The sequence below is a fragment of the Acanthochromis polyacanthus genome, chromosome 1 (genome assembly GCF_021347895.1).
Source record: "Acanthochromis polyacanthus isolate Apoly-LR-REF ecotype Palm Island chromosome 1, KAUST_Apoly_ChrSc, whole genome shotgun sequence".
Lineage (NCBI taxonomy): Eukaryota > Metazoa > Chordata > Actinopteri > Pomacentridae > Acanthochromis > Acanthochromis polyacanthus.
Genome location: NC_067113.1, coordinates 8,183,926 through 8,211,637, shown reverse-complemented (window position 1 = coordinate 8,211,637; position 27,712 = coordinate 8,183,926). Strand labels below are relative to the sequence as shown.

General features: G+C 41.6%; 1 protein-coding gene across 3 annotated transcripts in view; it reads right to left on the bottom strand.

The window, feature by feature from the left end:
• Positions 1 to 24,989, bottom strand: part of alk (ALK receptor tyrosine kinase) — a 509,166-nt gene extending 484,177 nt beyond the window's left edge. For all 3 annotated transcript variants that reach the window (XM_051948169.1, XM_051948170.1, XM_051948172.1), the window contains exon 1: positions 23,412 to 24,989. In XM_051948169.1, the coding sequence (XP_051804129.1) occupies positions 23,412 to 24,180 (769 nt within the window). In that variant the 5' untranslated portion in view covers positions 24,181 to 24,989. The remainder of the gene's footprint in view (positions 1 to 23,411) is intronic.
• Positions 24,990 to 27,712: the final 2,723 nt, after the last annotated feature.

Sequence of the window (27,712 nt, the reverse complement as noted above, 5' to 3'; positions counted from 1 at the left end):
TAATGCAGTGATTGATGGCCGAATTACATTTAGCAGCTTCAACAAGTTGGCAGGAGTGTTGCCTGCAAAATCTCTTTTAAACATGAGTTGCATGAGTGATAGAATGAATGTGAGAAACTGCACAAATTTCCATTCCAATGAATCAAACATGTTTGGAGATAAGACCTTCAGACCCTCCACCCCAAATATGTTGGAAATTAAAACCATCCCCTCGCCAACAGATCAGAACACAGACGCTTCGTGGAGCTACAGAGAAATGGGGGCTGTTTTTCATCATCACTTCAATTCTTTTTAGTTGCAAATGTGTTTGTTCCTGTGGAGTCATTAATGAGCACTCTGCAGTAAATATTGCATAGTTAAATGAGGATGGCTTCTCATCAGTGAATAAAGCGTCTAGGGCAAAAGGGAACGGAGCTAGACTCAAGATAAGTCAAGTCAAGAGCTGCCAGCCTCTTCTTGGTTAGGAAAAACACTCTGTCTTACCCCTTAGTCATTAGCTGTTGCTGGTCTCCCGTCCACATCAGCCTTTTCTAAATGGGCCGGTGCCCTGACCACATGAGCGCTGCTCTGGGACCATGTCGGAGCCGTCACACTACATAAAGCCACACCATCAGTTCCAAGGCTGAGTCACTGGAGCTAGTCTATAGCGTGACTTGTCATTGCTGTGAAAAGATAGAGCCAGTCGCTCGTGTCATTTTACGACACCCAGTAGCATTTACGCTCAGAAAAGAAGGAGAGTTGTGAGAACTATACCGATGCCTTTGTACAAAGCCAAATCTCTTGTGTCCCATTTCACTCCTCTATGATACATTGGAGCTTGATCCATGTCACATTACGGTTACAAGATCTGCAAGTCAGAAAGATAAAGGAGAAACAAAAATGACTGTGTCCAAGTTCACTTTGTAGTCGCTACATAATCTGTCCTAAAGCCTGTCTCTTTTTTACCCAGCCAGCCTCAAGGCAGCAGCATTCACCATCTTCCCTGTGATAGTGCAGTAGCCAAGCGTTTTTATAATGAAATGCCTGTAAGGTGACAGATAAGGCCCCTCTCATACTTGTCAGTCAGCGGCTTTGCCCCGTGGTAACTTGAAGCGTGAATCTAGTCTACATGACAGTTGAGTCAGGCCTTTCTTTAGAACTGCAGCCGAGAATGAAAGATTGAATCGTATGTTTCTCAAAGTGCTTGTGTCACCAAACGGAGATTATATATTGGCCAACTCACTAACCCTGACGCCCACTCACCACGAGTATGGCACTTCATGATGCCATTGACATTTGCATTCCAACTGTCTTCCTCAGAGGACTGTAACAGGGAGGGGCGGCTGACTTGAAATGTCTGACCGCTACTTCTCACTGTATGCTTGTACGATATGTTACCTAACCAACTGTGTGAGTGGCAATGTTGATTTAAAAGAAAAAAAATCTCATGCGTATGCCTCGTATCTCTGCATCTGGCTAATCAAAGCTAGTTTGTGTCTAAATTAGAGAGGCACATCAAAAAGCAGACAACAGAAGGGGTATTTTGGACATAATTGGACTGACAAATGAGTGCTAGTTTAGCTCATGATTTACTGTAGCACCTTGCTGATGAGCCTCCCTGCAGAGCTATAAAGCTTCAGCAGTGTCCACCCATTGCGATTACTTGCCTCATGGCACATTCCTTCCAAGTAAGAGAGGGTTCTTATCTCCACTGTATTTGCAGGTCAGCAAAACCTTCACATTTGTGATAAGCAAAACTCTGCAGAGCAATTGACAGCAGCACCACCCAGGGTGTAAACCGTTCCCCTCGCTTGGCCTCACTGCCAGCAGCACTACTTTGTTTTGCGTTGTTTTTCTACTTAGCGTCACAACAACAACCACCAAGGTCAGGCTGAAGTTGTAGTACAAGGTGTGTGTGAACAGAGTGAATGTGTGCGTTGGAATTAAGGGTGCTGAGGCCAGGGCTGAGGCTTGATTTCATGGACTCAGTGCAAGCATGGCAAGGTCAGCGTGAAGTCATCCAGCTGGCACTGAGCAAAAAAAATCTGAGGTGCTGACTTTTTTTTTTCTCCCATGTTGCAGTACAGATGAGGCTGCTAGCTGCCGGCTTCATCTTACTGTTCTAGCAAAATCAGACAGAGGAGAAGGAGATTTTGTGTTGTCTGAAAGCTCCTCAGCGCTCTCTAGTGGACAGGCGCTCATGATTGACTGCACGCACAAACACACAAGAACACAGCACACACTGAGCACATGCAAGGTCCCGCCCCACACACACATACATATGCAGAAATGCAAACATAATTGAAATACAGATGTGTGACGACAAGATAAATGAGAAAAATGCCAGCCCTTTAAACCTTGCACGATTCACATGTGAAAGGCTAAGTACACTAAACTTCCCGGCAGACGTTCGTTTTTCAGCTGAAATTGTTCATCAAAGTGCACTATTTTTGAACAACATAATGAGAGAACATTCTAGGGGTTAATGGAGATACTATATGTGCTGGTCGCACAATGAGGTTCATGCACAGTGGGCTAGTGGAAAAAAGCAGGCAACCTGAAAACTGCAGGGTCTCTCGGTGAAGGTCAGGGTCCCTCAGGTAACAAGAGCACACTGACATGCTATTATATGTACGAGGCAAATGGAGAAGGAAAGTGGATTAAATCAACCCTGTCATAGGGCCTTGAATGTCCAAGTGAAAGCACTGAGCCAGCGTATGCAATTGTAAAGACACAATAGAATGCTAAAAGCAGTTTGAAGGAAAATAAATACTGAACTCTAAAATGTTTGCAAACCTATATGTATGAGAGCCTAATGAACTCATTAAATATACATGTTAAATTTGGCTTTATTCCAGGTTTATCGAAATACATTTGTTCACTGAAAGAGGTATCATCTCTGTAACTATTCCTATTTTCTGTACAGTGACCACGAACCGTTTCCCCAGCGCTGCAAGAGATGGAGGATGAGTTCTACAGAACCCCTGTGGAAGAACGCATTACACATTCAAAAGCTCAGCCAAAGCTAACACAAGGCTCCAACAGTCTGAGTTAAACAAACTGAGGAAAGTCAGCCCAAAACTGGCTCTATACACATGTTTTAGAGCTGCACAGTCAACAAAGACACCAACTCCATTTGGAAAATCAGACTGTTTGAGTCTTCTATTAGCTTTGAATGAATTAACGCAAATTATATACAAGTAAAACAGTTAGTTTAAAACTAATGCAGCAGACAGTAAGATATCTTACCTTTAAGTCCCCCCCCCCCCACACACACACACAAACACACAAACACTCACACACACACTCTCCAACACGCTCCAACTTTGTAGCCTCCATGACAAACAGATTATCCTGATGGCATCATGAGTGTTTATTTTGTCTGACTTGACAGTACCCTCAAAGAGCCACAAAAGATGCAATAGGATTGTTTTCACTCACTGACAAGCAAATCTCATGACAAGTACATTAACTTTGACGTGTGAATCAGTGGAGTGCCTCTTCAAGACTAATTTTCTTGTTGCTTTATCAACCACTTATCAAGAATAAAAGCATTCCTTAATTCTTCGTCTTCCTCTATAGCAAACATGAGAGACTTTTGCTTAGCAAAGCTAAGCTGAAGTGATTTATAACCCCATGAGCAAGGCCAAGCAAAAACAAAAAAACAAAAAAGCATAAAAACAGCAGAGCATAAGTTGAGACTTCATCAAACTTTTCCACTCCTCTGTACTCCAGCTGAAAAGATAAGCCGTCTCGAGGCACTGGTGAACTCAAAACGGCACCGACACCACTCTGTATTCATTTCCACCAATCTCAGCAGCTAAGCAAGTTGCACTTCCGTCCCTTGAGCCTGTCCAGGCCACCGAGCATGCTGAGGCTTCAGTAACAAACAATGGCGCTCTCTGCCTCTTCATCTTGGCCTGTACACCCCTCAAACACATGTACACGCACTCATCGCAGCAATAGCAGGAGAGAGGGGGCGAATTTGGGTGGAATTCACACGCCAGCCTCCAACTGGAGAGGTGAACGGAGGGGGAGGGGGTGCAGGGATACGGAGGTTTCAAAGGATAAGTGGGTTCAGCGAGAAACTGCTCTTCCTCGCTCTTTCATGGCGAATCATATCCCATTAAGTGGGTTTTGTCCTGTGATGAGGATGCTGCTGGCGCTCCTCAACAATCCCATTAGAGATCATAAAGGGAGCTGGGGATGTGGCCTGAGAGCACTCGGGCTGCTTCTCGAAGGCTGCCAGGGTTCTTGTGTATGGCGACTGCATCACATCTGTTAATGGTTTTTTAAGTTCAGGTGAATGTTTGGAGTTTTTCCTCAGACTGTTTCCCTCTGATGCTTCATGCTCGCTGGTTAGAGTCACACAGGCTGGTTTGCTTCAGCTCAACTGTGAGTCTGGCTTAAGATGTGTGAAAACCAAGGACAATCTGACAACGGAGGAAAGCTTAGTAGTAGTGCTTCACTGGACTGGAGAGACCATTGGTGTGTTACGCTGTCCTTAAAATACTTCCTTCTTTGTACATCCTCCTTTCCTTTGGTTTTTGTCCCGCCATCTTGCCAGCTGTCTGAATATTGGAAGAAATGAAACAAGAGGCTGGAAAGTCCTTTTCAAGGACCTTTATTATGGGGATACAAATCTATCCTGTCTGAAGGTATATTTCAGTGTCACACTCATCAAGGCTCTACACATAAATATTACTGTATTACATACCATTAAATTGTGAAAGGGGTGAACTGTAGTAATGACTCCAGCAAGAACTACCACCCACCATTTCTGCACTTGAAGTTCTATCTGGTGAACATAGTGGAGTATTAAGTGGCTGAAGAAACACATATTTCCCAGAGGGGTTGGCGAAGACCAGAATAGAGCTAAAAGAAGAGTGAAATACTGCGCTTTCATTCCACAGATGTCCAATAACATGACTCCAAATGAATATTCATTACATTATATCTGTTGGGTTGTAGACAAATGTTTGCCAACAACTTATTCACAAATTTCAGTGTGGGTTTGTTCCACCCAGTAGCCAAAAAAAAACTAAAATGTAAAAAAAAAATGAATGAAGCTTCAGGTTCCAGAAAATTCCTCCAAACTACTACTTCTTTATCAGTTCTGTGTGTGTGTGTGTGTGTGTGTGTGTGTGTGTGTGTGTGTGTGTGTGTGTGTGTGTGTGTGTGTGTGTGTGTGTGTGTGTGTGTGTGTGTGTGTGTGTGTGTGTGTGTGTGTGTGTTTGTGTGCTGCAATTCAAGCTTTGTTTTTCTTTTTTTATTTAGCAGCCAGTTCAGCTGTGGGTGTAAAGTTCATGTGAGGCCCTCCCCATTCTCGCAAACAGACTGAGGCTACATCCACACTAATAATATAAGCACTCAATCCAGATGAGAGCTTTGCTCAGTTTTAAAAATCATCTCTGTGCATATTAGCTTGCATGAAAACACATATCACATGACAATTGCCTAGGCATGTGGGTGTAAAGATGAAGCTAGGGGTTGATTGTTCAGTTGCACAAAATAGTACGGAGGAGGATAGTAATGGTGAAAGGTAGCTAGCATAGATATAAACAAAATCAGCAAACCTGCAGTCTATTATAAACTACAGCTAGTCAAGGCATATATCATGTGGTAGGGGTTTGACAAATCACGGAACAAACACAGAGACAGTAAGGCCCAGCTGGAAAGCAAACAATGATCTTTAGCCAGTCAAGGCTACAACACAACCCAGAAGTTTTCAAACTTCAGCAGTGTTTCCTGTCGTCTCTGTTTAAGGAGTCTTAAAGGAGCGCTGGAATAGTGTGGATGCTACGCCTAAACTTACAGAAGTTACACATTTTAAAATGAAAACGCATCAGTGTGGATGTAGTCTGGGACTCGCATCACATTGCAAAGCGAGAGTACAGTCCACTGTTCATCTGGCGCCTCAGAAAACAAAAGCATTTAACAAGAAATTAATTTACTTATCAAATTTATGTACAGTTCTGTTCATTTCACCTGTAAACACCATGGACTGTTCCACTCTGGTCTGCTTTACTGTGTGTCTTCTCTGCTGTGTGTCATGGACTCACAGTGAAACAGACACACACTGACCACAGCAGATGGAGCAGAGCACAGGAGAGACAGGTTTAGTGAAGATAATCTCACTTGATTAGAATAGTAGTTGTGAATAAAACTGGAAGTGAGGGGTTGAGGTGTGGCTGATGGGCCCATTTGTTTTAGTGTTAGATGCTCTGGTGGCTTGCCGTTGTTACTCCGCCAAGGAAAGTGGCAGAGTTATGTGACGATCGCCGTTGGTCTGTCTGTCTGTCTGTCTGTCTGTCTGTCTGTCTGTCTGTCTGTCTGTCTGTCTGTCTGTCTGTCTGTTCATAACCTTACTCAAAAAAACAAAAACAGACTAATGGACTTCAATGAAATTTTTAAAGGTCAGAAAAGACACAAGGTCCAAGTCATTAGACTTCAACAGTGATGTGACTTATAGTCTGAATCCATGGACTTGTTAAAGATTTCTGTATCACTGTATCTGTATCAAGGTCTTTTTGTTTGTGGGTACGTCTACATTAAATGACTACAGTCTATGTTGCTGTGACTGCACTCTATGAAGATGTCTGATCATCAATAACTAATGAACAAATGCTGCAATTGAGTAATATATATATATATATATATATATATATATATATATATATATACACACACACTAATTGCTGAGAAATTTGACTAACACTTTGTGAAATCTCTATCTTAAAGCAAATAGTAAATAACAAAGGTTTTAGTCAAAGACTTCACACATTTACCATCTACATCTACCTGCAGCACCGTATCATTTCGTTTACTCTGTCCCTGCATTTGATGTCCCTTACGTTATGCTAGTTTAAATTCAGGTGCAAAACTAAAAGATGAGAGAATTTCAGACTTAAGGCAAAGTATTGTTAAAAGGTTGCTTACAACAATTTTCACCTATGTTTTTTCTGGAAGAAAACAAGTGAGGGACAAGAGAAAACAAGCTGTCGGAAACATACACTTATCCATGAGACGTCACTGAGAGTGGACCATGGCCTGTACAATTAAGATGTGCACATCACAGTTCTGTACCAGAGTACAGGAAAGCATGAAAGAATGCACAGCTTTGCAGGCAGTGTGAATATTATGGGTTCCTTTCACCCAAACACTGTAATTAGTTTGGTTATTTTTAATCAGTGCGCCTGAGAAGAAATTCAATACTGAGCTGTGGGCAAACAAAAATAAATGATTTAAAGAGAAAGTCAACAATGCAATAATTGCATCAAGAATTTATACATTTACACTCAACTTTTTTAATACTATATACATACATGGGTGAACATGATTTGATTTTGTTTAACCAAACATTATACCTCTTTAGCCCTTTAATTACTAGCATTTTTATTTCCATAATGGGAGAGGGGATTTGATTCAACTCTTTGGACATTTTAGGTCACAATTTTTGTTGTTTAAGTGGATATGTTTGGAATGTACTATGGTTTGGCGCATTATATCCTAGGATAAAGAAGAAATAAAAGTATATTCAATACATTACCTTGCTTAACAAGAGATGACACAATTTGCTAACAAAGGTAGAAAAGTTGGTCCCTTGCTGGCATCCTGGCATTTAAATTGGCAAACACATACAAAAAACAGTTATACACTCACAGCAGTGTATAATGTGGAATTTTTATAAAAGTATGACCCTTACTTATGCACATTACTTCCATGATGAGAGAAGTAAATAGAGCATTTCAGGCTGTGAGCTTCACATTCTGCTCGTGTACAGTATATATTCCTCTCCACACCTAGCTCAGAGCTAAACTCCTGCGTCTTATGACTGTCACCATTAATCAAACAGGCAGCTAGCAGCTTTTTGAAAGAAAGAGCAAGAAGTGGCATAAATAACTAAAACAACAGGGGAACGAGAGGGGAAAAAGACAGTGCTGAATAAGAAGTGAAAAAGGAAATCACAGCCAAAGTCACCTTGAGTCCGGCTAATTTACAAAACAGCGACATGAGCATTAACTACAATCAGGGTGATTAATATCGTAAAAGGCATTAGCTGCTGTTTACATTATCAAGGTGTTTATCTGTAGCTCCCAATTTGGCAAGCCTCACAATTTCATATTTTATTTTCAGCATGGCCGGCTACAGAATGCTAACAGCTTGTCTTTTTGGGCAACAGTTGCCCTCCCTGAGCTCTTGAGATGGAGCCAGCTAATGTGAGGGCTGATTCACAGGCCGTGCGTTTCACCAGCTCAGGCAGACAAATTAATGATTTCTTCACTTCCTTTAAGTCAAGAAGAATCAGCTGTCTCATTACGCTGACAGCAGCCTTGTTCGGTGCGACTGTCATAAACGAATCTGAGCAGGTTCAGGGGCCATCTCATTAAAATGCATTCATTTTCAACCATCTACACCGGACATGGTGACACTGAGAGTGGCTGTTTTCTTAACTCCCTGAAATAGAAAAACAGAATCTGCCATGTTTGCATTGCTTCATGTGGGTCTACGTGTGAACACGGTGTGGGAATGTGTTCTATGCACAGTGGTAATAATATCATTGCACTCTACTTAACTCAGTCAAGCAGCAGTGATTTCAGAGCACTGCAAATGGCAAAAAGCTTCTAGGTGTTTGTGTTGCTGATGCTGTGACTGCTTCATTATTCACACTTGCAAAGAGGGATGATTCCACTTATCACAGTTTGACAAAGACTGGGGAAGATGCAACGGGGCAGGTTCTTCCTTTCAATTTAAGCCACTCGCTCCTTTTCCTCCACATTGTGTCTACAAGCGCTCTGTCATTAAATAAAGCCTAGTTAGAAGCGAACGCTTAGACACATGTACTTGATCATGCTCGGGGTAACTTGCGGTATCGATCAGCCGGACGGGGTCTCATGGGCTCGCCAGCGTGTCACAACATGCTGCCAACTCCTTGAGTGAATTGATCATAGAAATGCATAAATAATAAAGCGGCGTGTCATTTTGACTTCCTATTGATTTTCCCATTAGCAGCTGATTGATACAAGCTTTAAATGTCAAGAGTCCCATTGATTACCAGGAGTCCACGCACTCGCTCGTAATGTCATGTCGCTTTTCCTGCACCACTGCAGCCTTCCACCTGGAAGGACTAAATGAAAAGTCAACAGGTGCAGCGTATCATAGAGCTGCATTTAGGCTGAGTTCCCGCCAGAGTCTTTACACACTCTTTGCAGTGTTTACTCCTCTAGTTCAGTTCAGTTGAGAGTGATAACACTCCACTAGCAACCAAACTGTTCCCTCTGGAAGCAAGATGTGAGAAAATTTAAAATTTAATTCCCACAGGAGGCAACTTCAAAACGCAAGGGTTGGGTCTGTGAAAGCAGATGTTTCCATCTAACAGCAAAGACTAGACCATTTAACATGCTAAAATGTAAATAAAAACAGTCTGGAGCGCCATTTAAATAGTGCTAAGCAAGTATTTAATTGGTAATTTGCAGAAAATTAGTCACTTTATGCAGGAAATATTTTTACTGGTTTTAGCCCCTTGATGTGTCAATTTGCTTCTTTTAATTCTGTTTTCCATAATCTAAAATGTAATATTTGTGACTTTTGTTCTGTAGGTTTTCATAGTGGTATGAGGTTAAGTTGAGACATGACCACAGTGCAGGATAAATGTCATGTATCCACTTTTATTTTTTCATTACATTTATAGTAACATACAGTATCATGAACATTGTATTTGTCCAGTAATATGTATTGTAAGGGATTTTTAGTGTTTGACGCTCAGCAATTACATTGCAATCACTAGCCCCGTAACACTTTTATTTTTCCTGTCTTACTGGGACTTTGAAATCTGCTTGATCTCTGTGTTCAGTGGGCAGATCTGTTATAGACATGCTGGAGCTGTGGGGAAGGTGGACGCTGCTAGCAAAAGAGGAGAAATGTGACTCTAGGTCGTGATTTTTTGTGCTCTCTGCTGGCTGGCATCTGTGATGCCGGCCACATGTGTGTGTGTGTGTGAATTCAGGAGTCACTTCTTTTTTATTTGGAGGGAGGTGAGCCATACTTCTGAAGAGAGAACTTCTGCAGAGTTGTGTGCAGTCACAGAGGCAGAGCAAGCTGCAGGGAGGTCAGTAAATTCCTTCAAATTGTCGGGCTCCCTGCCGGTTAAACTGCACTGCCTTGCTTTCTTTTTCTGCACGTATAAAGTACAAAAGGTACAACCGGTGGGTGAAGAGGATTTAGAGGCATGTAAAGACTCATCTGATTGAGCTGTGCAACATCACAAAAGTAAAGTAACACATTGTTTTTGCTGCGGAGCAACTACTTAAGCAATACAACTATTTCTTTTTCAAGTAACTTGTCCCATACTTTACAATAATTGGTAAAGCATATTGTGATCTCACTGTTGAAGCTTTTGCTGTATTCCATCTGCTGATGGTAGTGTGAATTGAGTCAAACAATCTTTCAGCTGGATCTATTCAGGTAAGCCATCAATTTACAGCTTTGTCCTTTATTGATCAACCTGACATGCACATGTTCTGTCATGTTCCAGCTCATATGAGGCAAGAGGAGAGGAGGACAGTCTATATATCACTGGTGTATCACAGAGCTAACACATACAGTGCTGTGATAAAGTTTCAAACTACAACTAACCTAAAAGCAACCCGAGTAAACACTAAATACAAAATTTAAATATAATTGTATCTATTGAAAGATAAAGGTTATCCAGTACTTACAATATCATTCAAACGTTTGGAGTCACCCAGACAATTTCATGGGTTCCATGAAAACTCCCACTTTTATTCATGAGCTAACATAATTGCACAAGGGTTTTCTAATCATCTGTTAGCATTTGAACACCATTAACACAATGTAGCATTAGAGCACAGTAGTGATGGTTGCTGGAAATGTTCCTCTGTACCCCTATGGAGATATTCCATTAAAAACTAGAAAAGCACTCGGAGAGCGCAGACCTCCGCCAGGCCATCTGTCTGTCTGTCTGTCTTTCTGTTTACAGCATAAGTCAAAAAGTCATGGACGGATTTTCACCAAATTTTTACAGAATGCCTGGAAGAGCAAAAGTAATCGATTAGATTTTGGAGGTGATCCGGATCACCGTCTGGATGCAGGATTTTTTTGAAGGACTCTGTACAATTGAGAGAGATGGCCTGGTAGCCAAAATCTAATCGATTGTTACTTTTGCTCTTCCGGGCATTCTGTAAAAATTTGGTGAAAATCCGTCCATAACTTTTTGAGTTATGATGTTAACAGACAAACAGACAAACAAACTCCGATGATTACATAACCTCCTGGCGGAGGTAATCAGCCGTTTCCAGCTAGAATAGTCATTTACCACATTAACAATGTCTACAAGGGGTGCCCGTATAGCTCATCAGGTTAAGCGGGCGACCCATGCACAGGGGCTGGTCTCTGATGCAGCGCCCCGGGTTTGATTCCTGCCTGCGGCCCCTTGCTGCATGTCTTCCCCACTGCTCTTCTCCCTGTTTCCTGTCTCTCTTCACTACTACTGTCACAATAAAAAGGCAAAAAGAAATTTAAAAAAAAAAACAAAACAATGTCTACACTGGATTTAGTATTCATTTAATGTTATTTTCATTGAAAAATGCTATTCTTTGAAAAATAAGGACATTTCTAAGTGACCCCAAACTTTTGAACAGGAGTGTAAGTCACCACTGTTAAAAAAAAAAGGACCCTCCAGCAGCAATAACTGCAACCACACTCCAGTAAATGGACATCAATGTTTTTCATCGCTGTGGTGGAATTCAGGCCCACTCCTCTCTGCTGAACTGCTGTAGTACAGATACATTGGAGGATCTAGGAGCATGAATTGCTCTTTTCAGGTCCCACCCCAGCATGTCAATGGGGTTCAGGTCTCGACTTTGACAAGGCCACTTTTAAAACTTTCATTTTATTGCTTTTGAGACTTTCAGAGCTGGACTTACTCCTAACCTTTGGATCATTGTCTTGCTGCATAACATGGTTGCACTTAAGCTCCAACTCAGAGTGATGACCTGACATTCTCCTTCAGGATTTTCTGACTGAGAGCAGAATTCTTGTTTCCCTCTATTATGGCGAGTTGCCCTAAAGCAGCAAAGCATTCCCACAACATTACACTGCCACCTCCATGCTTGGCCTCAGATGTTGTATTTGGGAAATTCTATGTTTGGTTGGATGGGATAGATGGAACAGGACCCCTTTCTACTGACTCATCCATCTAGACAACATCCTCCCAAAAGCTGTGGATGTCATAGATGTGTGAGCCTTAATGTTCTTCTGGTTTATGTTTCACTTCATCTATCTCTTTCCCTTTGTGTGTCCTTCAGACAGTAGAGTCGTGAACACTGACTTTTAAAGTAGAGAGAGAAATGCTTTTCCTTGTGTGCTGTCTTACATCCTTCATGACTTCCTGGTTGAGTTGCTGCTGTGTTCTGAACTTAGGTTTTCTTTTGTTCCAAACTTTCTTCATTTGTAGATGACCTTTTTCACTGTTGATTTCTTGAGTGCCAGATCCTTCGAAACAGTTTTGTACCCCTTTGCAGACTGATCACCTTCTTTTCTTTTGATTTAGCGTAGTCTGCTGCTAATGAGAACTTTAAGCCAACTTCATGCTCCTGAAAAGGGTCTATTTAAGAGACAATTTGATTGAACAGGACTGGATGTGTCCAGATACCACCAGTTATAAATGCAGTTTGGTAGTTTTCTGGCAGCATTGTTTCCTAAAAAGAATATTTTTCAACACAGCTAAGCTGCATTCTCAGTTGTGTTTTGAGAGAAACATACTTTCTCCCAGAGAACATCTGTTTGTGATGTGTCCCAAATACATTTATGATCAACATATCTTTGCTATTTATTTTATTGCTTTACTGTCTCTTCTTATAACTAGTCATAGTTGGAGAGGGACTCAGAAAATGAGGAGATGCTTCGGACATGTTGTGAAAAAAATCATATATTAACCCAAGGTATGATATTTACCCAAATATAGCAAAGTTGTTTTGGTTCCTGAACCTTCACTACTGTTTACAAGTTTGGAGCCTCTTAGAAATGTCCTTATTTTTGAAAGAAGAACAGTTTTTGTCAATGACAATAACACTAAATTAATCAGAAATACAGTGTAGACATTGTTAATGCAGTAAATGACTATTCTAGCTGTAAACAGCGGATTTTTAATAGAATATCTCCATAGGGGTACAGAGAAACATTCCAGCAACCATCACTCCTGTGTTCTAATGCTACATTGTGTTAGCTAATGGTGTTGAAAGGCTCATTGATGATCAGAAAACCCTTGTGCAGTTATGTTAGCTCTTGAATAAAAGTGTGAGTTTTCATGGGAAAAATTAAATTGTCTGGGTCATCCCAAACACAAATGTCCCTTTGGGAATCAATAAAATCATTCTATTCTATTCTATTCTATTCTATTCTAACATCTCTTAGTTATGCTGCTATAGGCCTAGGCTGCTGGAGGACATCTCTCGATGTACTGAGCCCTTCTCTCATTACCTATGTTTGTACTATCTGTACCATTATTGCATTGCTTTCACTCTGTTTCTCCCTGTGTCCTTTCTCTGAGTGTCCCTGGTTCCAGAACTGGATGCTTCTGATCTGTGGTTGCTGTCCCACCAACTGGCTTAGTCTCCACTATGTCCTCTGTGGGATGCTGCTGCTGACCTTCCTCCAGTCCACTGCTTCCAGCTGCCTGTTTCCACCAGTCTACTCTGCATCGCCCTCACTATACTTGATATGCTCATCTACACATAGCTGTATATGTAGTATATCTAATGCCAGAGTCTTACACCAGAACAGTAAACTTATGAATCAGTTTCAATATCTTGTACTTTGTATGTATCATGTATGTTACTCGTATCATGCATGTATCTCAATGTGTGTCATATGTTTCTTTGTCCACCACCCCCTCTACTTCTTCTGTCCCTCTCAACCCGCCGGCTAGCAGCAGATGGGTCCGCCCACACGAGCTAGGTTCTGCTCAAGGTTTCATCCCATTAGAAGGGAATTTTTTCTTGCCACTGTCACCTTAGGGTTGCTCTGGGGGTTCAGGCATATGGGTTCTGTTAAGTGTCGTGAGACAGTCTGAATTGTAATTGGCGTTGTATAAATAAAATTGAATTGAACTGAAACTTTTGAATGGCAGGGTAATTAGGCTTGTTCTTTTTTTTTTAAAAAAAAAAGTTTTAGCAAGTGGCTAAACCTAGGAAAACTGCGAATACTGAAAGTAAACAGCAAGTGAAAATGAGACTTAAGTCTAAAGACAGTGATCCCCAATGGGCCCTGGTCTGCTGAAAGTCTTGCTGCTGAGTTACACATCTATAGTCCCCACTTACGCCCTTATGTGGACTTTGAGGCTCCTTCAAACTGAAAGCTTTCCTTTCAAGAAGAAAATGATTCTTTCAAAGCACAAATGTTTTTGGTTGTTTTCTTTGGGTTTAGTAACTAAGGCTGGGAATTCTTTCCCCATAGGCGCTTAGTATTAGATCATCTTTTTGCTTGATTATATACTATTATAATTTCAAACTTGTGCTTACTTAGCTTGCCTTTGTTTTATGTTAATTTTTGATGATCTGACACATTTAAGTGTGAGTCACACACAAAAATAGCAGAAATACCTTTTAACAGCCCTGTACAACCTGACAACCCCTCACACTCCCATCCACATCAGAGCCAGTTCACCTGCATGTTGATGTGTGAAGAGTCAGTGCTAATCACTGAAGCACCACACTGGTTTCCAAACAAAATACAAAGTGCAGGAGGTAGCAAATTATCAGTTAATTTCCTTGATTATTTTTGGATTAAAGTCACATTTGAAAGTTAATAATTGAGAATGATAAATAAACTGATTAATAATCTCAGCTGTAATTATGACTGAGTGTGTCCAAACAGGACCTTCAAATCCATCTCCACATGTTTTTCAGTGGAATAAACACACATAATTATTACTACATCAACAAATCAGTCATGTTTTGCTGTACAGTTAATGGCAACACAACAAAACAATTCAAATAGTGATAATAAATCAAAAAGAGATGATGAATAATGATGATTGTGTGTGAGTGTGTCAGTGTACTCTTGTTTCTAATTATGCAGGATGAACATTAAAGGGAGAAAAAAGCAAGTCAACTTGTCTTAGGCATACCTCTCTCTCTCTCTCATCCTCAGTAGAACTTCTCTTGGCGCTACTATGTTGGCTACTTTGTCAGGAGACAAGGGAAAACCGTTTGGGATGTGGAAAATTAAAAGTTTAGTCATCTTTCAAGGAGAAACCTCATCCAAAAGGGCCACGAGCAACACACAGTAAACAGAGTACCAAGCGTGTAATCTAACTTTCTAAATTTGATGTTGACTTTCTTTATGATTCAGAAGAAACCGCTGTATTTGCCTAACAGCTAAAACATCCGCACAGTAGGATTCAGTCTTAAGCCTCTCAAAGGAAATGGCAGATTGGGGGATGCTCAATGGGAAAGCATGAGAGTGTGTGTTTGCATTCGGGGCAGAGCTGAGGGGCAAACATGGCGAGGAAAGCCCCAGCGTACACAGATGCTACTCTCAGGCATGACGGCAGCAGTCTTTCACTCCAGGGTTGCAGCCAGACGCCGTTAAGCGTGTTTATGAAGACACTCTTTGCTAATGGTGCGCTGAGAAACATCTCAGCGAGTTCAGGGGAAGGTATGTGCAGGTTAATGAAGCAGGAGTCTCTACTTCCTCCAGCTTCCAACGCTGAGATCATTTAATGATTCTTCTGCAACCTATTTATGGCACCGCTTGGTGAACATAACAGAGGTTAATAAAGTAGAGGTCAGCTCTTTATCACACCTGTCGAGCATTGTTTTCCCCTCTCTTAAACTGTAACTCATAGAAGCATTCCTCATTAATGATGTCCCCCATAGGGCCCATAAGGCCGGTAAGTATAGACGCACAGTGCAGAGTTTAATGCCTTGATTCCCACAGGCGCACTTGCCTGATTGTCAAATTATTCCGGGTGCCATGGCGGGTATTTATTTCATGCTAATAGCTGGCATCTTACTGGAGGCAGGAAAAACAAGTGTAGCACGTACATTACACAGAAAAATGTCAAACATTTGCAAGTCAGGGGTATGAAAAAAAATGCTGAAAGAGTGGGACAATACACGTTGGAGCTGTGAGTGTGTGTGTGTGTGTGTGTGTGTGTGTGTGTGTGTGTGTGTGTGTGTGTGTGTGTGTGTGTGTGTGGTGTTTAGAGCTCAACAGCAAGTAAACAGAGCTGTGCCTTGTAGAAAAACATAATGTAATAATCGCCTATGACAATAACTACGACTCTGCAAACATTCAGTGGGGCAATCGAGTCGGACGCTTCGGTTTTGCAGTGTGAGGCTTTGACAGTGAGTCCACCTGTGGTGTGCAAACTACTGTTACTCGTGACAGTCCACTTTCATTCTTTCTGAGAACTGAATAGGAGCAGCACGGACACCAAACCTTCCACAAAGTGTTCATACTAACAGGGTGTGCTTACTCATCAAGGGTCATGTGACGACGCCAGAGCCGTCACCGTGACAACTGAGCTGTGAGATTTGGGTCAAGGTTCAGTAAAAAAAAAAAAGGTTAAAAATAAATAAATAAATACGTTACCATTCAAAAGTTTGGGGTCACTCAGACAATTTTATGTTGAATAAATGAAAAGATCTAATTATGTGAGTCCTGACATGGGGGCAAAAGGCAGTGAACTCCCAGTATGAGTCATGATTCCTTCACAGGTTAACTCATACAGACAGACAAGCATTCACACTGACTCCGACATCTAATTATGTTGGCAGTGATTCACCTGAACTGTATCTTGATGTGTGAGGTGACAGCATTAATCAGTCTGACAGCAGAACACTCCTCTCACTGCTGCTTTATAAGACAAACAAGAACATTGCCCAATGATAGCCACATTTATTTAAAAATATAATCTGCAGGCACTGGAAATAAGTGTCTTTATACAAGTGGGTTTTTTGTAGGGTTTTTTTGTTTGTTTGTTTTGTTTCTTTATATTGTTTTTGGCTCACAATAAAATCCTCCCTGAAAAAACAATCTCAACAAAACAAAATATAACAAACAAAAGAAAAAACTAACTCAACTTGTTTTGTTCTCTTGGTTTGGGGCCACTTAGAAATGTTCTTATTTTTGAAAGAAAAGCATTTTTTTTTCAGTGAAGATAACATTAAATGAATCAGAAATACAGTCTAGGTATTGTTATTGTGGTAAATGACTATTCTAGCTGGAAATGGCTGATTTTTAAAGAAAACTGATAATTAGAAAACTCTTGTGCAATTATGTTAACACATGAAGTGTGAGTTTTCATGGAAAACATGAAATTGTCTGGGTGACCCCAAACTTTAGAATGGTAGTGTAAACAAAGTTAACCTTTCAAGAAGTATTTCAGTTATAAACACAGCAAAACATGTTCTTGACCTTAAATCACTACGTTGGCCATACTGTTCCATTGTCTTACCATATTTCAGTTACTGTGTAGCGATCTGAGGTAATAATTTCTTCAATCTACTCATTAATTATTCTTCAAAAAAGGGCAATATGGGTTATTCACAACACCAGCTTACAGGATCACACTTACTCTTCATACCAGTCCAAATTATTCAAATTTACAGATGTAGTGCAATCACACACAAAGCTAAAAAATAACTTTTTTTTTGCCACAAAATATACAGAAACTGTTTCGGGACCAAGAAGGGGGATATCGATTAAGAGGAAAATACAACTTCAAAATCAACAAAATCTGTACAAACAGAAAAAGATTCTGCATTTCATTCTATGGAGTAAGACTCTGGAACAGTCTGTGTGAGGAGATCAAGCAATGTCCAGACAACAAAATATAAGGATAATGTTTTCACAGCGGGGGTGTGACCATCACTGGGTGTGCACAGGTCAGTGTTTTTAATTATTTATTTCTTTAATGATTTGTTTTCTATATTTATTTATGCGTACTGGTGATGGCTGGAAACCCAGATCAACAAGAAACAATCTGGAGGCAGAAGAGGAGGGAGAGGAGCTGTATAAGGAAGAGAACACAGAACAGAGAGAAGTACAACTCCAGGAAGGACCAAGAAAGGAGGGAGATCACAGAAATGGCATGAACAATAATGAGGAAGAGAACTGTGAGGAGGAAGAATATGAGGTAGAGGAGGATACTGGCCGTGACAAGGGAACCGATTGGAGGGCAGAAATGCAGGACAGGAGTGAATACTGACCTCCTGCTGGCTGCCTGTACAACCAGTCAGGTCTTTCTTTCTCTTGATTCCCAAAGGAATAAAACCAACCAGAATTCCAGTTAGGAAAATGTTCAATAGGCTCCAGCACCCCCTGCGACCCTAGTGAGGATAAAGCGGTGTATAGAGAATGGATGGATGGATGGATGAAATGTTCAAAATACACTTTCAGAAATCATAAAAGAATATCAAAAATGAAATACAAGATCTCTGCTTCTTTTTCTCTTTAATTGAGAGGTGGAGATAAGTGAACATGTTCTAAATAATGAGGGAGACATATCCTATGTGCCTTCACAGAAATCTACACCTAAGTATCGCTGCCTATATTAGAAATACTTACATCCTTGTTACTGACTGCTGCTTGACATTTTATTAAGCGCCAGTGATGTTCATAAGCAGGAACTGGAAACTGTGAAATTGTCAATCCGACCATGTTGTAATTTGTCGCATTAAATTAATTTGTATGTGTCAGGATACCAACATTCTGTAACCTCTCTACTACGATCTTGCAGACTTGATTATTAGTAATTTTTTGAAACAATTTTCGCGGAGGCGCTTAAATCTCATTTAAGACCTTCACCGTTTACATTCATATGTTTTAAATGATTTGTTTCTAGTATTTAACCCTCAAAAACCCAACAGCTATTATCTGCTATTATCCCATCAGAGGAGAACAATAAGAACAAACAATTATAGCAATTATGTTCATCATCGATACATCTGGCAATCTCTGATGTATAAAATGCCAGAAAAGAGTGTGAGTTTGTAATAAGTAAAAACTATGAAACAAGCAAATATTCACATTTGAGAAGTGTCAGCCAGTCTTTGGCATTTTGCTTTAAATGGAATTCCTCCACTGATCTGTTTTTGTCATTTATTTTTCTGCCAGTCCCTTAGTTAACCTGATCACATCACTGCTGGAGGATTGGGTGGTTTGTGAGAGTCTGCTGAAATAATAATAAAACTCTATATTGGGTGTCCATGGGGACTGAAGCTAAATTTATTTACCCCAAGAGGTTAATCTGCCAATGAAATCTGCACAGCTAGTCAGTAGCATTCAGAAATGTGGATAAGACGCATACATGCCACAGGATCCAGGTTTCTTTCGCAGTAATCCTGCTGATTTATATCTGAAAACCTAAAGAAAAAGGGCTTATCTGAGACTCTGAAATCAGCATTTGTTGCTGTGCACAAACACGAAAACTCGACGGTTCAGAAAGCCCATCATAACAGGGATACTTAAGTCCACATAAACACACTCGCTGACAGATCTCCTCTGATAAGCACAGAGCCTGCCATGCACAGGCATTGTGCTTAGATTCATTGTGTGTTTCCTTAATTCATGCGGCAGGAGACAAAATGAATCAGAGTGTAGAAGAACTATGCTTTCTTCACTGAATTATTTGTTTGGTTTTTGTACTATTGATGCTGTGCTCTCAGTGCAGTCTGCTTCCATAACAGAAATGAAATGAACGGACGCTGCTATAGCTCCTCTTTGAAGCTTCCTTTAGGAACTGTCTCCTTGCTTCTCCTCCCTAAATGATTAAATGCAAGATCAATTTCTGGTTCATACAGGGATGAAGGATGCAGGGGGAAATAAAAAAACAAAAAGAGGAAGGCTCATGGATGTAATAAACAATCAACTGCAGTCAACTCATTTCCAATTAGAGCTGCACTCCTTCGTCTGTAAGAGTTCATTAATGTATAAAATAAGGCTGGGACTTTAACACGTTGATTTCACTTAATTACAGAAAAGACAATGCATTAAAAACATAATGCATTGAATTTCAACTTTCTCAGTTTCCTAATTTTTTGACACAACGGTAACAATGATGCACATTCCAGCCCAATAGGTGCCGCTAATTCACCCAAAGTCTGTGGAAGACAAGACCACATTGAGCTTGTTGGGCAGAAAATTTTCTTTTAAAAATCTTCCTGATGGCAGCCTGGTTGTGTGCAAATTGTGCAACAAAGAGTTTTCTGATCACTGCAGCACTTAAAGCTAACGATATCACCTCAGTGTAAAATATGTTGCTATTAGCACCAGAGCTAACGCTAGCTATGACGTCCTGATACCGACAAACGGTGTAGCCATCCCATAATAGACCACTTTTCGATCAATCAATCAATTCATCAAAGTTTATTTATGTAGTACTTCTATACAACTAAAATGCATCACAAAGTGCTTTACAACTGTTAAAAAGATTACAAGAAAAAAAACAGAAAACAGAGAAAGCCTGTCCCCCAGCAACAGAGCGTATGCAGCCCCCAAGTGTGGAAGACCCGCCTGAGAAAACACCGTTGTTAAGAAATTAAAACTTTAAAGTATAAGATAAAAGGTCTGACCAGTAAAATAAAGTGAGACAAGACATTGAAAGTGCTTGAGTTTACAAAAAGTCCTAAAATGTTGCATATAATCGCTGTAATTGCACTTTGAGTTTGCAGTAATATGTGAATGCAGTAGACGGATAAAAAAAAAAAGACGATAAATACAAATGAAACGTAAACGTTTTTGTTGTTTAAATTCACGTATATGTCTATTAATCAATTCAGTCATCAACGAAAATGTTTTTCAGTTGAAAAACTTTGCTTATTGTGTCAAATATTGCTATTTGACAAAAATGCAATTAATTATTTACAAGGCCTCTCATTAATTAGAATATTTTTCTAAATCCGGTCCCACCACTAATATATGTACACTACCAGTCAAAAGTTTGGACACACTTTCTCATTTAATGTTTTTTTCTTTATTTTATGACTATTTCCATTGTAGATTCTCACTGAAGGCATCGGAACTATGAATGAACACATCTGGAAATATGTAGTAAACAAAAAAGTATGAAATAAGTCAAAACATGTTTTAGATTTTAGATTCCTCAAAATTGCCACCTTTTGATTTGATGACAGCTTTGCAAACCCCTGGCCTTCTGTCAATGAGCTCCATGAGGTAATCACCTGAAATAGTTCTCACTTCACAGGTGTGCCTTGTCAAAGTTCATCTGTGGAATTTCTTCCCTTCTGAATGAGGTTGGGACCATCAGTTGTGCTGTGCAGTCCCACCACTAGCATAAAGTAAAAATCATGTCTGGTTGTCGTTGTGTATTTGCTACTTTTCACACACTTTGGACTTTTCTTTTCACGTCGTTATCCAAGGAGCTTTTTATGAAATGCTTTCATTGTTCTTCCATTTCAATGAATTCAAGTTCACTTCAACACAACTGCTGCAACTCACAGTTTGCGGAGCACCGTGGATGCTATTAAGTCCTCAGAAATTAGATGACAAAACAGGTTGTTTGTAACTGCCCTTCAGAATGATGATATATAGAAGCCAGGGCTGATTTGACACCCGATCAGCTGGATTACACCATCTGTCAATGTCACTGCTGGAGAAACGGAACAGCTCTGATGTTGAGGTTTGGCTTCATCAGAGCAGTTTTATTTATGGTTACATGGAGTAAGAGCATGTCGGTGGTTCGTAAAGGAGAAAGTAATGCTCTCAAAAAAATCCAGCTGAGGCCCCTAATGAAAAATAAAACATGACATCATCCCCTGCTGGCATCCCACCTGCAAACCCTCCAGGCTGTGTGGGGTGGAGAGCCTGCTGGGAGCTGACACATTATATCCACGTAGAATAAAAGATTCACTGGAAACTCAGCAGCAGCGCGCCGATGTGGGTATTTTTATCTTTTTCGTTTGGCATTTGGTGTGAACAAAATGCTTTGGGAAAATCATTATTTGGGTTTAAAGTTAAGTAAACGGTGTCGTCATGGTAACAATAGCCACCTGATTAAGATGACCCATCGAGCCACCCCGACCTCCTCCCTCTGCAGATGTCGCACCGTTCTTGTTCCTGCTGTTTTTACAGCCATGCACGTAGATGTATGTAGCTCACACTGCTCAGTACAACCATTGTGAGCTACTGGAAGTTGCAGGGTTCAGTGATTTTCTCAAGAACGCCTTAATCAGGGCAATGAGATAGAGGTGCTCTAAAAACCAGGGGGGAAAAAACACATGATGTCTTTATGTCTTTAGTGCAAAAAAACGTATCATCCCACGCTGGCTTCCCACCTGCTTACACCACCAGCTGTGTTATCGGAGTCCCTGCTGGGAGCTTCTCAACCAGACATGTGTGTTCATTTCTGGATTAACATACACAGCTGAAACACAACCATGCATTTAGCCTCTACCTGCAAGTACAACACATGCAACTGTAATCATCCTGCAACACAAAACTCACTGAATCACAATGCATTCTGGGTTTGTGTGTGTGTGTTCTTCCACGTTTGCATATGTTTCTCCATGCACGCTGTCCTGCAGGGGGTTGCTTTCGTTCTCACTCCATCAGCCTCTGCTTTAGCTGTTGTCTGATAGATTCCGTAGCATTTTTCTGGGCCAGCCTCCCTCATCAAAGTGATTAAGCAATTACACTGATTGTGCCGATGCTCAGAAGAAGGAGAGAAGGACCCTTGAGTATTAAGTGCTAAAGCTTTCTTGGAGATAGCAGCTTAATTCGTGCCTAATCAAAAATAAAGCCTGTTTTCTTAAATCTCCAACCTTCCCTGAGCACTGGAGGCTCGGGAATTTGGGAAGGTATGGAAGGGGAAGAAGTGCTGCTGGGACATTTTCCAACTTAAGTATCATTGCATAGCCTTTAGTCCTTATGCACATGCATGATATTATCAGCAAATGGGGCCTCTCTCTTTCCCTTTAAATGAAATAATAATTTACATCACAGCATGGAGCCCAACTGGAAATAATCAAAGAGTTTGGGAATTAAATCAACACCCAGTTTCTCTCTCAGAGCTGCTGTGGGCATCAATAATGAAACAGGAGTGTGGAGAGTCCTCTGGATCAGAGCAGCATGCATGAATTCCCTCAGTGTTAGTCTCCTCTGACACTCACACACATAACCCAGTCATCGTTTTCCCATCAGACCCCAACAAACAGCTGATCTTCCTCGATGTGCTAACATTTCTTTACACTTTTTCGTCGTTTCACAACCAAAGGCAGCCCTAAAGCGCGTTTGGGCACGCTGGATTCGACATCAAAAATTAATCACAGCAGAACTTAAAGCGTAAGGCGAGTTGCGTGTGGTGGTGTGAGGGAACAACATGGCAAGGAAGAGGGGAAAAAGTGAGACAGAAACGGAGAGGGAGGGGGAGACTGAGAGGAACTCACCCCGGGAGGATATCTGGAGGTAGAGGCGGGGGTCTGCAGCTCGTATGGCCGCTGTGTACCGATCCTCTATCCCGGGCACCTGCGCCTTTTTCTCGGGCATGAGCCGGACCCTGAGCCGGCCCCCCTCCGCGCCGAGCCACCACTCCACAATGGTTGTGAGGTCCATTTCCAGCATGAACGGGGCCTCTTCGTACACAGGCGTGGCCTCCTCGTACACAGACAGCCCCCCGCATCCTGTAGTGACTATATCCTCTCCTATTTCCACCACAACTTGGTTGGATTTCCTGCTCGCCTTCGTTAAGCCCAATTTCAGAACTTTGGACAGCGGCCGCTTGTAGAAGAAGGGGAACTGTCCATCAGCGGACGCGTTCCTCAGTGCTGAATCTGTAGCAGACTTGGGGTCCACAAAAGTAGATATGGTTTTCTGCAAAGGTATGCAGTGCATTTTCAAGTTTGCGCGCACCGTGTAACATCCGCTAAAAGTCTGGCAATCGCCGTTCAGGGGTCTCTTTATGAACTCCGCCAGATAATAGCGCAACAGAGAAGGGACCGCGAAATCCACGGCCAGGGTTTTCCTCTTGGTTCTGGAGATGAGGGTCTGGTTCGAGTCTTTTTTGCCCCCGGTTTCCCCGCTGCCGTTGCTGTTGCTGATGTTGCTGGAGCCGGCGGTGGGGAGATCCATCCCCGCTGTGGTCCTTGGCGAGGCGCAGTGCAGCCCGGCGAAAAATGCCGCAGAACAAACAAGCAAAAACAGTATCCTGGCGTCCATGGTTTTAAAAACTGGAGGGTTTCTTTTAGGAGAAGCACCCCTTAATCCCAGCGTTCAGCGCTCTGTCTCTCCGCTCTGCTCTCATACGCAGCGCAAAAATCACAAAGTGCGAATCGATGAGCCTGGTGTCCTGCGCCTCTCCGCCGGTGCGCACCCGTAGCAAGACGAAGGCAACTGGGGGGTTTTACATTCGCTTGCCACTGACTGTTGCTGTCCTCTCTTCTTCAAACGGAAAAAGTGCCATTTCCCCTCTGTCTTCCCCGCACACGCACCTTTAGGACAATGGCTTTTATCACCGGTACGAACCCAGCGAGTCGCTCTCCGGGACGCTGATTGATATGCCGGTCGGGTCCGCTCCGGTGGCTTTCAAAGACTCCCTGTCTCTTGGCACAGTTGTGACGGCGGTACAAGTGGTCTCTCTGTCAGCAGCGGAATACAGCGTCGCTCTCTCTCCTCACAACTAAATCATGAATTTACAATGAGTTTGGAGAAGCTGGGCGTCCATTAAAGTTGAAAATAAAACCAAATCTTACAGTCTCGACTAATTCCAAACCCCCTTCTTCGGCTCAGGTTAATTTGCTCTGAGGATCTTCGGTGCTCGTTTGGTCAGAACTGGCAGCTCGGACCGCCTCTGTCATGCCTGTACATGCGGTAAAGTCATCCACACATCCTTTTGACGTCAATATAAGCCGTTTTCTGCGAACACGACTCCCTTGTGAAAAAGCCCTCAGCAGTCAGCGGTGTTATGGACGCGTCTGATGCGCCCTCAACGCAGCCGTAACGGTGCTTGTGTCTTTATTGAAATTAGAAATGCCAGGAGGCGCGCGCGCGCACACACACACACACACACACACACACACACACACACACACACACACACACACACACACACACACACACACACACACACACACACACACACACACACACACACACACACACACACACACACGAACCACATAGATTCAAGATCATGTCATCTGTGCAGGAAAACATTGAGCTGCACCAACAATATAGGGAATTTTAAAGACTGGAACACACTGAAACATTAAACGATGACATTATAGTTTATGTTAAAGAAGTGAGGCAGTAATAATAGTGTAAATATGAATGAGCTGTACATACAGTGCGTTAGGAATGACTTTCCTGTTGGGTTTTTTTTTTTTGTTTGTTTTTTGTTTTTTTGCATTATGCTCTGATGTACAATGCGTCCTCGCGTTCCTGTGACTGGATGTAGTGGATTTACAGTCCTGAAGAGTCTTGTGCTTCTCGTTTTGTTTTTTTGTTTTGTCAATGAACCACTGAGGCTCTTACATGTGCGGAAATTGGATTGGATTAGTTGCACTCTTCCGCCTGTGTGCAAATTAAACAATTTCAGATGGGAACAGTTTGAGTGCATTTTGGGGCCAATGTGTTGTGAGAAGATCAGGCAGCTCGTCCTGTCGTCTCATCCATTCATTCAGCCACGCAGACAACCTCCCTAATTGGAGAATGAAGGGGTCAGTGTTCGGGGCTCTTCTGTCTTACCCCTCCCTTCCCCTCCCCTCCTCTCCTCTCTCCTCCTTCACCTTAACTCCCCCTCCAATCGTCTCTGACTTCCTGATAAGACACCCGCTAGATGGCGTCAGCACATACTCCTGATAATTCGCACTCTTCAGTTTCACGGGCAAATCCATTAATGCTCTAATTGCTCTGGAATTTTTACACCGCCTCATTAGAGTCTTATCTACGGAAGAGGATTAGGGCCATATGTGAACATTTCATATGAGTGGAGGAATGGCAGTCTCCTAAATCAGCAGACTGAAGTCAGATTTCTGAAAATGGAGTGGAAGAGATTTCTGGACTCAGTGCTCAGAAATGTTGGGGCAGCAAAGTTGGGGATAAAGCTGTGGCACTTTTTGTTTGCAAGGGGATGTGGAAGTTTGGGCAGCTCTGGGTTTAACTTTTACTCAGATCTAAAGTAAGTGGGCTGTTTCCCGAGACAATGTGTGCTGAATATGACACCATCAATGTCATCATCTAAAAGTAAACACAAAAACCAACAATACACTCAAACAATTTCAAGTGAAACTGGAGGCTTATGGCTGGTGAATGGCATTTTTAAAAAATCAATCCTTTTGAGTGAAAAACCAGCAATCAGATGTTTTTTTCCAAGCTGAACTTTCTGATTTTTTTGTGGCAGCTGTTTAATCAGTTGAGCATCAGTCAAAAGAGAGTTTGTTTCTTGCCACTGTCGCCTTCAGTCTTGCTCTAGGTGTTCAGGCATATGGGTTCAGTACAGCGTCTTGAGACAATTTGAACTGTAATTGGCGCTATATAAATACAACTGAATTCAATTTAATTGAATCATTTTTAAACAACACAAGCAAGAATCTAGTCAGGAGAAATAACCTAGTGCCACAAAACAAATTCAAGTGTGATAATAGGACTGTGGTGTCTACAGGGAGTGTGGAGGTAATAGGAATTTTAATTTATTTAATTAAAAAAAAAAACTTTTGCAGTCTGTCATGTACAAAGGTGTTCAGTAAAGAGCTGAGTTGTTATTTTTTCCTTAAAGACTTACAGAAACTCTTCAGATGGAACAGAATTTGGTAACTCATTGCACCACCGGGGAACCACAGAGGAGAAGTCTAGCTATGGCCCAGCCTTGTTGTGGTGGTTGGATCGGGAACCTTTTGTTGGGCGAGCGCAGTGAGTGGGATGGAGCGTAGACCTGAATGACAGAGTTCAGGTAGGAAAGAGCTGTTTTCATCCTAGTTTTGATTGCAAGTGTTTGCATTTTGAATTTTTTGCAGACAGCTACTGGAAGCCAGTGAAGCAATCTAAACAGTGGGGTGACGTGTGCTTTAGGCTGGTTGAAAACCAGACGTGCTGCTGGATCATCTGCAGAGATTTGACTGTGCATGGATGGAGGCCTGCCAGCAAGGAGTTGCAGTAGTCGATGCTTGATAAGCGTGAAAGCAGCCTATGTTTTGACCCTGTTAAAGAGTGCGGAACCTTCAGATTTATATAATTATCCAGACTCTCTATTCTTCATAATTTTAGAATGCCAAGTAAACACAACTGAAACAATTCTTGTCAGTGAGCAATATTTTAACAGATTTTCAGTCTGGCTTCAGATCAGGTCAAAGAACCACGAAGGCAGCTATGTCTCTACTGAAAGATATTCTCAATGTCTTGGACAGAAAGCTACGCTGTGCTACTCTGTTTGTTGATCTGCCCAAGGCATTTGATTTTGTTGCCCATGACTTGCTGCTAGACAGACTTAGAAACATTGTGCTGGGTGAGGAGGTGGTGGAGTGGTTTGCTAATTACCTGTCAGACAGATCTCAGTGTGTTTTTACAGATGGTCACAAGTCAAATTTTCTGGAAATACACTCAACAAAAATATAAACGCAACACTTTTGTTTTTGCTCCAATTTTTTATGAGATGAACTCAAAGATCTAAAACTTTTTCCACATACACAATATCACCATTTCTCTCAAATATTGTTCACTAATCTGTCTAAATCTGTGATAGTGAGCACTTCTC